General features: G+C 28.2%; 1 protein-coding gene across 1 annotated transcript; it reads right to left on the bottom strand.

Annotated features, from left to right (window-relative positions):
• Window positions 1-4,428: 4,428 nt before the first annotated feature.
• On the bottom strand, window positions 4,429-5,606 carry LOC119680846 (muscle-specific protein 20). Its single transcript, XM_038093846.1, has 3 exons — window positions 5,495-5,606; window positions 4,920-5,252; window positions 4,429-4,835 (listed from the first exon to the last, which is right to left on the bottom strand). The coding sequence occupies exons 1-3, from the start codon at window positions 5,522-5,524 to the stop codon at window positions 4,644-4,646; spliced, it is 555 nt and encodes a 184-aa protein (XP_037949774.1). The 5' UTR covers window positions 5,525-5,606; the 3' UTR covers window positions 4,429-4,643.
• Between the last annotated feature and the right edge of the window lie 8,115 nt (window positions 5,607-13,721).

Below are 13,721 nucleotides of genomic sequence, written 5' to 3'. Positions count from 1 at the left end.
CTGCATAAGAACTTAAAATGATAATACAAAACGGAAATATTGTTGGAATGAAACTTTTTTTATTATAATCTGGTGAATAACTTCTAGCATTTACTTTTCAGATCAGACTATATTTTGTAATAAATGGCTGTATGGCGTCAAAGACGTCAATGGTGGCATGAACATTGGCTTCCAATGCTTTAAGCATTGCCAGGTTATCGTCATAAACCAATGATTTAACATAGCCCCATAAAAAGTAATTGAGAAGCATTAAATCGCACGAAGGAGGAAGTCAGTTAACAGGATCATTTTTGGAAATAAAGTTATCACCAAATTGGATTCGCAATAAATTGTTAATCGATAAGCGATCAGTATGGGAAGTTGCACCAACAAATTGGTCTTGTTAAAACCAAATGTCTGACGATTTGAGGATGCTTTGATAAATTTTTGGAAACAAAAATTTAGTCAGAAGGCTTATAGCGCTCGCCAATCACCATAACGGCAGCTCCTTCCTGATATCGACAGAAATAAGGACCGCTGATGCCACTAGTATGTAAACCGCACCAAACAGTCAATTTTAAGGGATGTAGTTGTTATTCGTTAACGGCTTGTGGATTATCTTCGCTCCATATATGGAAATTTCACTTATTGACATAGCCATTTAACCAGAAATAAGTTTCATTACTGTTAACTAAAAAATGGACAAAGTGCTCAATGAACCACCCGATTTATTGTTTTAAAAGTAAAAGTGCATTGTTTTCACTATGTTAATTTAAATGACAATTATAATTGACTAGTTTGACACACTAGCATTTTCATTACATGACAAGAACTAGAATATGACTATCGGTTTTCATTATACTGACAATACTTGACATTGAAAATGACATAGTGAAAACGAGGCGTAAATTTTCCACAATTTGGAAGCATTGTTCTAACGTTAAGCAAGTTACGATGAATTGCCAAACCTTTCTGAACAGAAATGTCAACGCAGTTTAACATTCTCTACTGTCAAACCATGGTTATAGATGTAAATAGTTCTTATGCAGCTAAAAAAGCACCCTATATTTCATATATCAAAATATTTCTAGAAAAATTCCCTCGGTGCTTTAATTAATTATGATTTTATAGAAACGAATTTGGTGCACTAAATGGGAACAAATTTGGCAAAAAAAAAATTAGAATTGCGTTGTTATAGAAAATGTATTATTAATTTCCTCACATTTTTGACAATATTATTGAGGCGTAAATCATATCTCGTATTCATATACAAATATTTTAAAATGCGTTATATATATATTCAAATATATTGCATTTGTGTCCAAATTTATTAATTGCAATTTATATTTGTTTTTTCGTTTAAGTGATATGCAAGAGGATCAGAGAAAACCAATAGAGTTAAAAAGCTTTTAATGTAACAATAATTTATATTATATATATTTTAAATTCCACTTTGGGATTTAATCTAATCAATTATTTTTTATTCTACCAAAAGTTATTGGAATAAATAAAAAATAATGAACATAAAATTAAAATATTTGTTCAATAAGCACTTGAATTATGTGCTTATAGATTTGAATTACTTTTTATTACTTTATTAATTTAATTACTTTTTAGTGAATATAAGTAGCTCTTCATGACAAATTTTTAACAAAATGTATAAAATCAATTAAGTCATAAATTAAAAAAAAATAAATCGAATACAATTTACTCTTCTAAACTGGTTTTATATAACTAGCACATGCAGACACTGCTTAACTTTACTAAAGTACAATATATTATATTAATTAAAACAAACAAAATTCAAAGTACAACCTAACAGCGCAATAAATAACAAAATAAACAAAATTCAAAGTGCCAGCTAACAGCACATAGCTGTTAAAAATGAAAGAAAAAATTCTCAACAACATAAATTAAGTAACACATTTGGTCTGTTCCATAAGTTTTTTGTAGCAACTACCTGAGTTTTTTGTAGTAAGTAGTGCTAGTAACTAGTATCAGTAACTAACTAACATTTTCTTTTTTATTAAAACGTGTGTTAATATATGAATCAGCTGCTTTATTTTAAAATTAAGTTTAAAAAATCTTACAGTTTTAGTAAGTTGAACCTTATATTTATACTTGCTCCTTATCCTGAAACAGCTATAAACACCAGACTTTATACATAATTATTCTACAAAATTCTATGTTATATACCATTTTATTTACCTTCCGCTGTCAGTTTATGCTTTAAATCTTTATAACTCGAGTTTTACTACACATCACAAGTAATCATAATTTTGATTGTAATTTTGCTTGTTCGTGTTGCTTCGCTTAACCCTATTCACACAACAAATCATAATTTTATTCTTATTTTGTTTCTCAAAAATATTTTGTAGGAGTAGCGCTCATAAATAGAAGTGACGAACAATGAAACAAAATTTTGTTTTGCTTAATTTTAATTTATGAAAATTATTAACAATTATACTATTGTAAATTACAAATTTTTGAATTGTATTTAAACCTTGATTTTATATAAATTAAAATTCCATAGTAATATTGGTTGTCGGTTTTTTTCATGGAATTGTGTCTCAATTTTAATTCGATTTTATAACGAAACGAAACGAATGAGCTAAACAAACTAAATCCAAATTAATTGTGCTGTGTGAATAGATTATTTTTTGTCTATTTAATTTTTATTATAAAAAAATTTAATCACAGAATATTACTTATTGATTACAATATGTAATTAAGACGTCGGGAGTTGAAATTAAATTATTAAAAATATTTTTAACAATAAAAACTGTGATAGCTTTCGAAGTGGTATTGTAAAGTACTTTTCATGAAATCAAAAATAAATGTACTATCTGTTTTATTTTGTATACATATGTTTTTGCACAGTTTTATTTTAATACATTTAAAATGTCTTATTTATTAAATTTCTTCATTAATTCCAAATACTTAGTAGTAATCGCGTATCTCACCTCCAGCGCTTGCCCCTACACCCCACCCCCTTTCCATACTCCCATACAAAGCGAAACCTCTAGGTATTAAGCCTCTTCACCACATCTTTCCCCCCTCACTTACTGGAATAAAGTTTTCGCTTTGCAGTGGAAATCTTTTCCTAAAAGGTAATTTTAGTGGAGTAAAGGCTCACAATGTAGCTTTTGGTGCCTTTCACCAAAAGCAAAAAAAAAATGGTATCTTTTATCTTCAGTATTTTTCAATCCAACTTATGTACAAAACCTAAATTAATCCTACTAAGATCTTTATTATTAACGACTGATAATCTTTTTTCTGACTTTATGCATCTATATTTTTTGGGAGGATCGTGTAAAAATGTTTAAACACTGGTGTAAAGTCCTCATAAACTTCAAATAACTCAGATTTAATTCTTAAAGACAAATACATATTATTTTTTGAAACATCTCAGGAAATCTAGAATATTATATCTTATAGAGAATGTGCAATTCATATTAAAATAGCTTACATTCAAATAATTTCAATTTATGATAAATAAATTTTTATAAAATATAAAATTTATTTATCTTCTTCAATTTTTAAACTATTTTTAAATTTCAATTACAGAAAAGTATTTAGCATCTGTGAAAATAATTTCTTATGGCTTATGTCAGATTCGATCTAAAAAGACTATTGATATAAAACATCTGTTTCGATTTCAAAAGAATATTAATTATTCACACCTCAAAACAAATTGAAAGGAATTTCTTAAAATTGTACTCAATTTCTGTTTTGCAACAAGTCAAAGAAAAATTTATATTTTCGAGAGTATTTTCCATGTTCTATTCGGTATTTATTAGAAATAAAAAAAATTTATAATAAACATGAAAATTTATTTGTTGCTATTATTAAAATATTTGGAAAATTGTGTTTATTTTGTCGAATATTGCTACTTGTGCGCACGCGAATCTTATTTTTATAGTCTCCATATAAGTACATGTAAAATTGGTCCAACTGAATTATACGAGTATATCCATCTATTATATATAGCTAAATTTGTAAAAAAACAACATGCTCTTCAAAGAAAAGCTATAAAAATAATCGCCCACACCTTAATCGCATGAGGCCATTTTCTGAGAGAACGATCCGATCCGTTAATAAATGTGAAGGTTAAAAAGGTGATTATTAGGGCTTATGATATATTATCTTAATTATTTTATTATATTTAATTAATTAAATGATTTTTTTTTGTTTTTGAAATGCAGACTAAAATAGTGAATATTTTAGACAAAGGAATAATATTGACTATGTTACTTATTTTTTTTTTAAGTTAAAGAGCTTGTGTTTCTTGTTTTTTTTGTTTTTGAAACGCGTTTCTTTATTGTTATAAATTATTTTCCACTCTAAATTTTTTTCCAAATTTTCATACAAAATAGCTTAAGTTTAAACTTAATAAGCTAACATAAGCGATTTCTTTTCTTTATCCTTAAAAAGTATCATCTTCTTTCACTTCCATTTAAGGATGTACAGTATACAATTTGTGTTTTGTGTTTCTTCTTTGCTTTAGTGTGTACGTGTATTTATGTGAGGAATAATTTTAACTTATAATTAAATTTATATAAAAAAATTTTTAATAAAAATATAAATAAATAATAGATTTTAAATTATCAGACAAATCACAACATCGCTCTTGTTTGTTGTTAATTGAGTATCCATTAATTGATTTACTTGCCGAGCAAGATTTTGCGGCCAGCACCAATGTTTTGTCCAGCTTGTGTGGCACCTTTGTTTTGACCAGCTTGGAGACCAATGATTGTTTGACCAGCTTTCAATTGTTCCTCAGAGAAATCGCGTTTGCATTCATCAGCAGGCTTGGGACCCAAGAATGGACCGGGGAATTCTGCGTGTTTGTAGCACTAAAATTATAGAAGAGATCAATTATTCTTAACTGATTCCAAAATTGTATTTATATAAGATTTTGTTAATATTTATATACTTACAGCACGGCCCAAAGCGAAAATGGTGTTAGTAACTTGTGCAATATCTTTCTTTTCCCACAAGTCAACAGTTTGGAAAACATCCAAATCTGCTACACCGTAATCTTTCAAGGCTTTTTGGAAGTTGTTAATGTTTTCCATCATCTTGAATTGACCACCAGAGCTGTTGATCTTTGGTACGGAGTTTGGTTGCAATTTGTTGATTAAGTTGCACAAAACTTGACCGTCTTTCAAGACATCTTCATATTCTTGACCAGCACCGAATTTCTGTCCAAGAATAGCTTCAATCCATTCTTGAGCTTCTTTGTCCATTTCTGGATTGCGCTTGCCAGCAATCTAAAAAATGTACAACATTTTTTAATATATTCATTGATTAAGATTTAATTTAAACGTATTTATGCATTTAAATATTTCAAAAGTCAAGACCACTTTACAATCCGCATGCTTTATTCATTTTTAAATTTATGCGAAATTTTTTCAAATTATATTTTAATTAATTTTACTAATTAAATTATTTTGTTCACATATTTTTTGAAATTAATTTTTTTCTTTCACTTTTGGAATTTTTTTATATTCACCTTAGCACGAACAGCACGTTCAAGAGACATTTTGTTTAGATTTTTTTTTTGATTCTTGTGATCTTCACTAGAAGGAAAACTGCCTGAGACTGATGCTGCTTCACAGTCTGTTGGCCGCTTTTAAAGCTTGGGAGAGTAACAATTCTTCATGCATTCCACAAATGCGAATTCTCACAATTTTCTAATGTTTACAGTATTTTCTAAAATTTTTTTTATTTTTTTTATTATACATAAGCGGAAAATTTCACGATTTTTCCAAAAATATATAAATTTGCTAAAGAGATTTTAAAAAATTGCGTGGGCGTTGCTGTTGCGATGATGAGTATTCGTTTTTAATTTTAGTAAAATTTTTGAAAGAATATTCAAAATAGATATGTTGCTCACTGAATATTTTCTATATTATTTAATTAAGTTTTAATCATAATAATAACTATATTTCATGGTTTTCTAAAAGCCTTTATTCGTTGCCGGAAAACGTATTGCTTCCTTAATTTCTATATTAGTTTTGTAGTTACAAAATAAGTATTATTAAACAAAATAATATACATTATTTATAATCGTTTCTTTGTTTTTGTACAATAATAACTAATAGATAGAATGATTCTAGTGGTAGTTCATGTAACCGAAAACGGCCTGACTTAAGCCGTATAATGCTGGGATAACTTATAATACTATAGATAATTAGAATCTATAGTATACTACAGTTTTGTATATAATTTCCTTTCTTTCTACCAAAAATTTAATGTGACATTTAGTAAAAAGGGTACAATCTTTTAGGGTGGCGGCAGTTTACTATGAGCAGATAAACTACTATCTGCTATAGATAGATGGAATTCTATATATTGGTAACTAGTGATTAAAAGTGGATCACCTACGACAAAGACAACGTCAAACAAAAACGGTTATTGAAATTGCGGTGAACCGGCAGAAACGGTGACCAGCCAGGATTGGCGGTCAGGAAGGTTTTGCTGTGTGTTTAGTTAAATTGACAAAGAATCATCAACTATGAGCTGCTCCCCTATGGCAAAACTCTTAACTCGGAACTGTATTGTCAACAATTGAACCATCGATAGGAAGCAATCGCCTAAAAATGGCCAGTTTTGGACAATAGTAGAGGAATTGTGTGTGTTCCATCAGGACAACGCCACCCCACATACATCGATAATAACTTGTCAAAAGTTGTGGGAGCTTGGTTACAAAGTTCGTATTTAGTCCAGATCTGGTACTAAGTGATTACCATCTGTTTCTGTACATAGCAAATTATGGACGAATATTCTGATGAAAAATTCGCTTTAAAAGGTGTCTGTGAAAATTGAATGTATCAATTTTGTATCAAATGAATGTATCAAATGATATTACCTTCAAAATGTCAACAAGTTACTGAATAAAACGGTACGTTTTTGACCTAAATCAAATTATTCTAACTATGGTAAATAAGTCTTCAATTTCATGCAAAAAAAAAATGGATTTCCTTTTACTACACCTATTAATATACCGCTACTATAATGAGTTGTCTACAACTTATAATGGTAGTTCGTATAATCAAAAGCGGTCTGAATAAGCACGATCTTATAACATAGATAAGTAATTGTAAAATTCTGAACATAGTTTTCTTTCCTTGACCGGAAATCCATTTTGTCAGTTTAGTAAAAGGGTTGTTATATTTAATGCACATTTCGGGGAAATTTGATGTGTGGTCACAAAAAAAATCGGTACTGCTCATCAATTAGATATATAGCTAAAAAAATATATTGTTAGATCTTGTCAGGACAACTGTGATAGTGATAACTACTAATGATTACTACTTTTGAAAAGAAGTATAACCGTTATAATATATATATTATATATAAATCACTTTTTATAAGAAAGCAATTTTTATATTGATAAAAACAAAATAGGTCGTAAATCTTACTAACAAATTTGCAACACGATATCGTAGAAACTGTTTCTGCGCTAATTAAATTGCCTAGTAGGATTTTTATTGGAAAAAAATATTATTTCTCTAAAATAATACGTTTATTTGATAAAAAAAACCTCCTAATAATATCGACATTAAAACAGAAATGTATGGTTTTCATCAAAAGTAAAACCAATTTTTCTTACTTTCAACGTAAAAGTTATTAACACTACATTTCATTAATTCAGGCTATGTTAAGTCACATATCTACAATTCCCATGACCAAAAAAGTATATATATTAATTGCTTTATTCAATTTTCAAGATATCAAATATATTATAATAGAATATAACAAAATGCCTTTATTTTATTTGTTCTCATGCGCACAAATTTTCTGTATTACTTTGTTGAGAGCAATACTTTCAAGATATTGTGCTGAAAATTTTTGCGCATGAAATACATTAATTTATATTCAACATAGGAACTTCAAACGATAACGAAAAAAGTATATTTGAATTTATATCAAAAATATACTCTTATAAAAATAAAGTGTATTTCAATTTAATACATATGCACAAATTTTCAGCATAAGAACTTTATAATATTTTCATAACCAAAAAAGTATGTATAAACTGTCTTATTCAGTTTTCAAGATATTGAGAATATACAAAAATAAGTTTATTTTGATTTGTGACATGCGCACAAATTTTCAGCACAAAAACTTTGAAATATAAAAAAAAAATATAATAATAAAAAAAATATATATCCGTTATTTATTTAGTTTTCAAGATATTGAGATTGAAATATTTCCATGAACAAAAAAGTATATATAAATTGTTAAATTCAGTTTTCAAGTTATTAAAAACAAATATAAATTTATTTTAAGGTGCGCACAAATTTTTGACACAAGAAATTCAAAATATTATTTAGTTTTTGAGATATAAACACAATAGAAAATTGAATATAAATTTATGTATTTCATGCGCAAACATTTTCATCACAATATCTTGAAAGTATTGCTATGAAAAGAAAGAAAATAGAGAAAATAATAATTTGTTATCGAATTTTTTATTTTGCGCGTATTCAAGGCAATTAATTAAAATTTTATGGTACTGAAAGCGTAAAACCCACATCATAACGATGAAATAAATTAAATTTATGGGTAACTTAAATGACATTTAATTTGAATTACATATTTTGATAAGAACGATATGGAAAAATAAAAGTAAACTTAATTTTATAAATGTGAACATAAAAATTTTTTATACGTAAATTGAAACAAAATATAAAATGTATAATTTTATATATATATACACAAACATATATATTAATTTTTTATATAAAAATTAAAATCATGTATATATAGTCTTATAAACTATATATTTTTACTGCATGCAATATATTTTTTAATTTTTCTACTGTGAATGTGAACAGAGCATCAACAAAATCATAAATAAAAGAAAACATGATTATCACGTATACGTATTTCCCCGACGGTCACTTCATCCAAACCATAGAGTTTCATACAAAGAACAGGTGGAATAGTTTAAAAATAGAAGTGATTCGTCACTTTTATGGTTTTCCAGAAGTAAACAAAAGAATATTTTTTCGCTTTTCGCTGATGAAAATTGTGCTTTTAGTGCAAAATACTAACAAGAAATAAAAATGCAGATAAATTTTTCTAACGTCCAACCTTTGCCGACGGTTCTACATACATCTGTAGTCTTTGTGATTTTGATTGCTGCTGGTGGTGAACTACCACAAATTCACAAAGGCAACTAAACCGACGGCAATTGGGGCCTTGATATTCTAAATTTTGTTTTTGTATGTCATTTTCGTTGCCATTGCAAAAATGGCATTCCCTACAGTAACAAATATACGTTCTTCTATACAAATTTTCGGTCCATAGTAACAAATAAAAATCGTAACATAGATGTATCCTGGTACTTCAGATAATTCAATAGTTCGATATATTTTTTTTATAAAAACATTCAAGCAGAAAATTTCAAATACTTGAGACTAATTCCATGGAAATTTCTAGGAAAATTAATATAACACCAATAAAAAATTCCTTTTAAATTTAATTTTTTTTTTTTTTAAAATTACTTAATAACATAAAAAATAATATAGAAATTTTATTTTAAAGAATAAACTCAATGTGAAAAGAATTTTTTCATTGAAAACACGACAAGTGAAAAATTGCACATAAATTAAATACAAATTATTAAATTTATAAATTTAAAAGAAAAATTAGTATTGAAACTTTACATATTATATTATAATTTATCAAGCAAGTAAATTGTTTTACTTTGCAATTTAAATAAAATGGCGTAGAAACACGTTTTACAAAAAACAAATTCCTCATAACAAATAAAATTTTTACCACAATTCAATTTAAATATTAAACCGCAGACACCAAGATAATTGCGCAGAAAAAGTGGAGGTCTGTACACAGATTGTAAATCAGAAGAGCTTGGCTTAAAATACCCAAATAAAAGACTGCATCCTCAAAGTAATGCAAAAGAGGTCCCGAGGAGGAATAAGTCTCGCCGAAGAAGAAGTGTTATAGTCCGTGTACTATATATTCATATCAGAAAATCGGGTACACCATTCCCACGCCTATCGGTCCGAAGTTGCATAAAGCATTCCACATTCTCATCACAACAAAAAAAAAACTCAAACATTAATAATATTTCTCCATGTATGAAATCTACAATTATGAAATAGTAACTAGCTAAAATATATACATATATTTTATTTATACAAAAGTAAGAAAGAAAATCAGAACACGTAAAAAAAGTGCTAGCTAATATAATTAAAAATACGAAAATATTGAAAAAAGGTAAAATAACATCACAAAAAAAATCGAAATGTATTTATTAACATTTTGTAATGATAAATATTTAAAAGGCTAGTACCACGCGTTTGTGCAATAACCCCGCCCCCTTCACGAAAACCCAATTTTCCTGCTTCACGCTTCCCTCTTGCTCGACCTTTCTCCCTTGATTACTAGAATGGCTGCAATATTCCACATTCATTCATTCCTAACAGATTTTAATGGGTTCAAGTCTCACATTGTGGCTTTATGTGATTTTCACCTGCAGAACAAAATCTATGAATCTGTAAAATCTAGTATATATGTAAAATAGCTATATGCTATATTAGGACGAGTGATTTTTTCACAATTACTAACCTGTCAGTCATTTTCACACATTTTATTAAAATAATTACTTTTTTAGAATATTTAAATTTACTCATTTACACTAGCAACAGTTATAAATAATAAACAAAGTTCTCTGTCACAGCTGACTAGAATTATCTATTTTCTTCCAAAAATCAATCACAATAGATCAGTTTAAAGATTTGACACCATTGTAATACGAGTGGTTTATTCTTTAAGCAGTTTCACGAAGTGGACTTATATTTGCTAGTTTTGTTTTTGCTTTGCATATTAATTTTTAAGCGACACGTATTCTATTGAAACATTCATGTCAAAAGAATACACCCAATATTATTCAGATTGTGTTTAATTTGAATATATACAAAATATATTAGGTAGAAAAACAAATTCTCATATTTTTATCAAAGTAACCTTAAAAATCAATATTTCAAAAACCTTAAAAATGATACAGAAATATCATCTTTCTGATATCTCTTGATAAACATTCTCTATTGTATTCATATTAGAACAACTTACAATTTTTTTCAATTCAGCAATTATAATTTCCTTCCAAATAGCTCAAAGCAGTTGAAAACTCCATGACATGCAATATAGTCTGAATTTAATTTTTTTAAGATAGGTAATCTTTTAATTGAAGCAATCGTTTGCTTACTTGTGGTGCAAATGTCATACAGAAATATGAGTACAATTTCATATCTCTTATTGATGTTATCTTATGCCTTATAGATATGGAACTTTTTCTTTAATATCAGTTCGAGTAAAGTGTATATAAAAGAACTGATAATATTTTAATTACTAATTGTACATGTTGTTTCTTCAGATTTTTTTAAAGTAATTTAATAAATTTGCAAACATGGCCAAAGCATAAATAAATATAATAATAAAAATTAAAAATAAATAAAAAAAATGTTCAGTTTATTTTTATGTTAAAAAAAATTTAAGAATATTTTGGAACATATTTCGCATTTAATCGACCTTAAAAGTCAAAAACAACATTTTTGAAAGTATAAAATGATTTTAAAATGAAATTCAATTGGATGCTTCAATCCATAGAGCTCATTCCGAGTCAAGACTCTAAGCCAATAAAGGCAAATAAAAATTCATGTAATTGCAAATGCTTTTTTTTTGTTTTTCCAAAAAAGAAAAAATCCTAATAAAAAATCTCTAAAAGTAATTACAATAATCAACCGAGAAGATAGAGATACATATGTATTTATATATGGATATCTAGAAGGCATTGCTTACCATAAAAACCAAAACAAAGTTCAGATTTAAAATGTTTGGAATTCGCAGAAGCCAAGGCGTTACGCTTGTGGGCTCGTTTATGCTTTTTACCATTTTCATATTAACATTTCTTTTTTTATCTTTTTCTGTTTAATTTACAAAAATTATACCAAGTTATTAACTGCCTTTAAGCCATTTACGGAATTGTGGAAAACAAGCTCCAAAAATACTTGCCTGCCTTCCGAGTTTTCGCTCTGTTTGCTCAACATAAGAAAAGCATCCGCCATTGTAATTTTCAGTTGAGAGGATGCCACATTTTTATTTCGATTAAAATTAAATAAAACTCAACATTTTAAACGCCTTTAAATTGAAAAGTGGAAAATCAAGGAGGCTCTTTTGTTTATTTTTCATATTTTCGGCTGTTGAAATGATGAAAATTATAATTGAAGACTTTTAACATTTGCAAGTGCACAGCCGACCATTGCTTTTTTGTATCCTTCGTCACTTGCCACAAACATTTTAATTACTGCGACACTCAGAACCTCCTGCAGGAAATTCATTTAATTGTAGTCTCTCAATATTTTTCAATGGTTTTTAATTGCGAAAAGGTTTTTCCGTTGTGGTTATTGGTGTCTATTATTGTCGATGGAATATTGTCTTATTTTCGTTGATGCTCAAGATTTGCCTTGTAGTTTTTAATGAATGAATTTCATTTTAATGCAATTTAATTGGGTGCAATATAAGACAAGCAAAACTCGTTACATTAAAATAGTAAATTTTGTTTCAAAGAATATGTGGCCATTAAGGTACTGAACTAAGAAAATGGTAATGCATTTCACTATTGATGTGTTCTTTTAAGTGCTTTTTTAACGGACTTCTTTGCAAAGTGAAATGGAACCCATTGAATTATGGCAATGACTATAAATGTAACCTTATTGAAAGAATAATAAAATACCATTAATGAGTGAATATGACTTTGAGCGCTTATGTACCGCATTTGGCTTAAATGGATTGCTAGTCTAGAAGTCTAATATAACGGTAATATAATGTATAATTGTAGGAATATTGACTTTTAAGTAGTCCAATTTCTCTCATTTATCTGAGATTAACAACTTTACAAGGAAGAAAATAATGCAAAAGATTGGTTGAGATCACACAATCGTAGAAAACAATTTACAAAGTTATTACTTGAAATTAAGCGCTTATGGACTATTTTGGGCTAAAGCCTAAATGAATCCTATTGAAATTTATTATTATTAAATGAATCCCATTGCAATCGTTATTATTATTAAATAATATGAATGCTTAATTTTACCTATTTGATTTGGGACTCAGATCCCGCCCCCAGGGTAGTCAAGTCTACGTCTTGCCGCCGCTGAGCAGTTGCATAGAATATGTTTTGATGTTTCCTTCTCCTCATGACAGAGTCGACAAAAATCGCTTTCTACATACTACACGTATATTCTTCTTGTGGTAATTGAGTGTACAGTGTCCTGTGTGAAGTTCAGTGTAGATTTTAAGATCATTTCTAGTAAGGTTAAGGATAGAGTCAAATTTGATGTGTTTAGGTTCAATGAATCTTCGTAAATGCCTGAATAGGTTCTCCACACACAAAGGTTCGTTCACACAATAAGTTCAAATAACTTAAACTATTTGTTACACCGTTGAAGGACTCTGAACCAATGAAGGGAGTACATGCATCTTTCTTTGCTAGAAAGTCTGCTATTTCATTGTCCTCATGCCCTTCATGTGCCGGTACCCACTAAAGAGTAACATAGTTCCTCGATACTAGAATATTGAAAAGTTGAAGCCATTCCCAGATCAACTTTGATTGGATTGAAGAGTTTGCTAAACATTTTTGAACTGCTTGGCTATACGAAATAATGCATATTTTGCTACCTCAAGTATAACTGCGTAGGCACTCT

This window comes from Teleopsis dalmanni, chromosome 2 (genome assembly GCF_002237135.1).
Source record: "Teleopsis dalmanni isolate 2A chromosome 2, ASM223713v2, whole genome shotgun sequence".
Classification (NCBI taxonomy): domain Eukaryota; kingdom Metazoa; phylum Arthropoda; class Insecta; order Diptera; family Diopsidae; genus Teleopsis; species Teleopsis dalmanni.
The sequence above is the reverse complement of the archived record's forward strand: the minus strand, read 5'-3'. Positions and strand labels throughout refer to the sequence as shown.

Coding starts and splice junctions, on each gene's coding strand:
- LOC119680846 (XM_038093846.1), bottom strand. CDS start 5,524: ATGTCTCTTGAACGTGCTGTTCGTGCTAAG. Junction 5,253..5,494: donor AACGTGCTGTTCGTGCTAAG/GTGAATATAAAA, acceptor TACATTTTTTAG/ATTGCTGGCAAGCGCAATCC. Junction 4,836..4,919: donor TTTTCGCTTTGGGCCGTGCT/GTAAGTATATAA, acceptor CTATAATTTTAG/TGCTACAAACACGCAGAATT.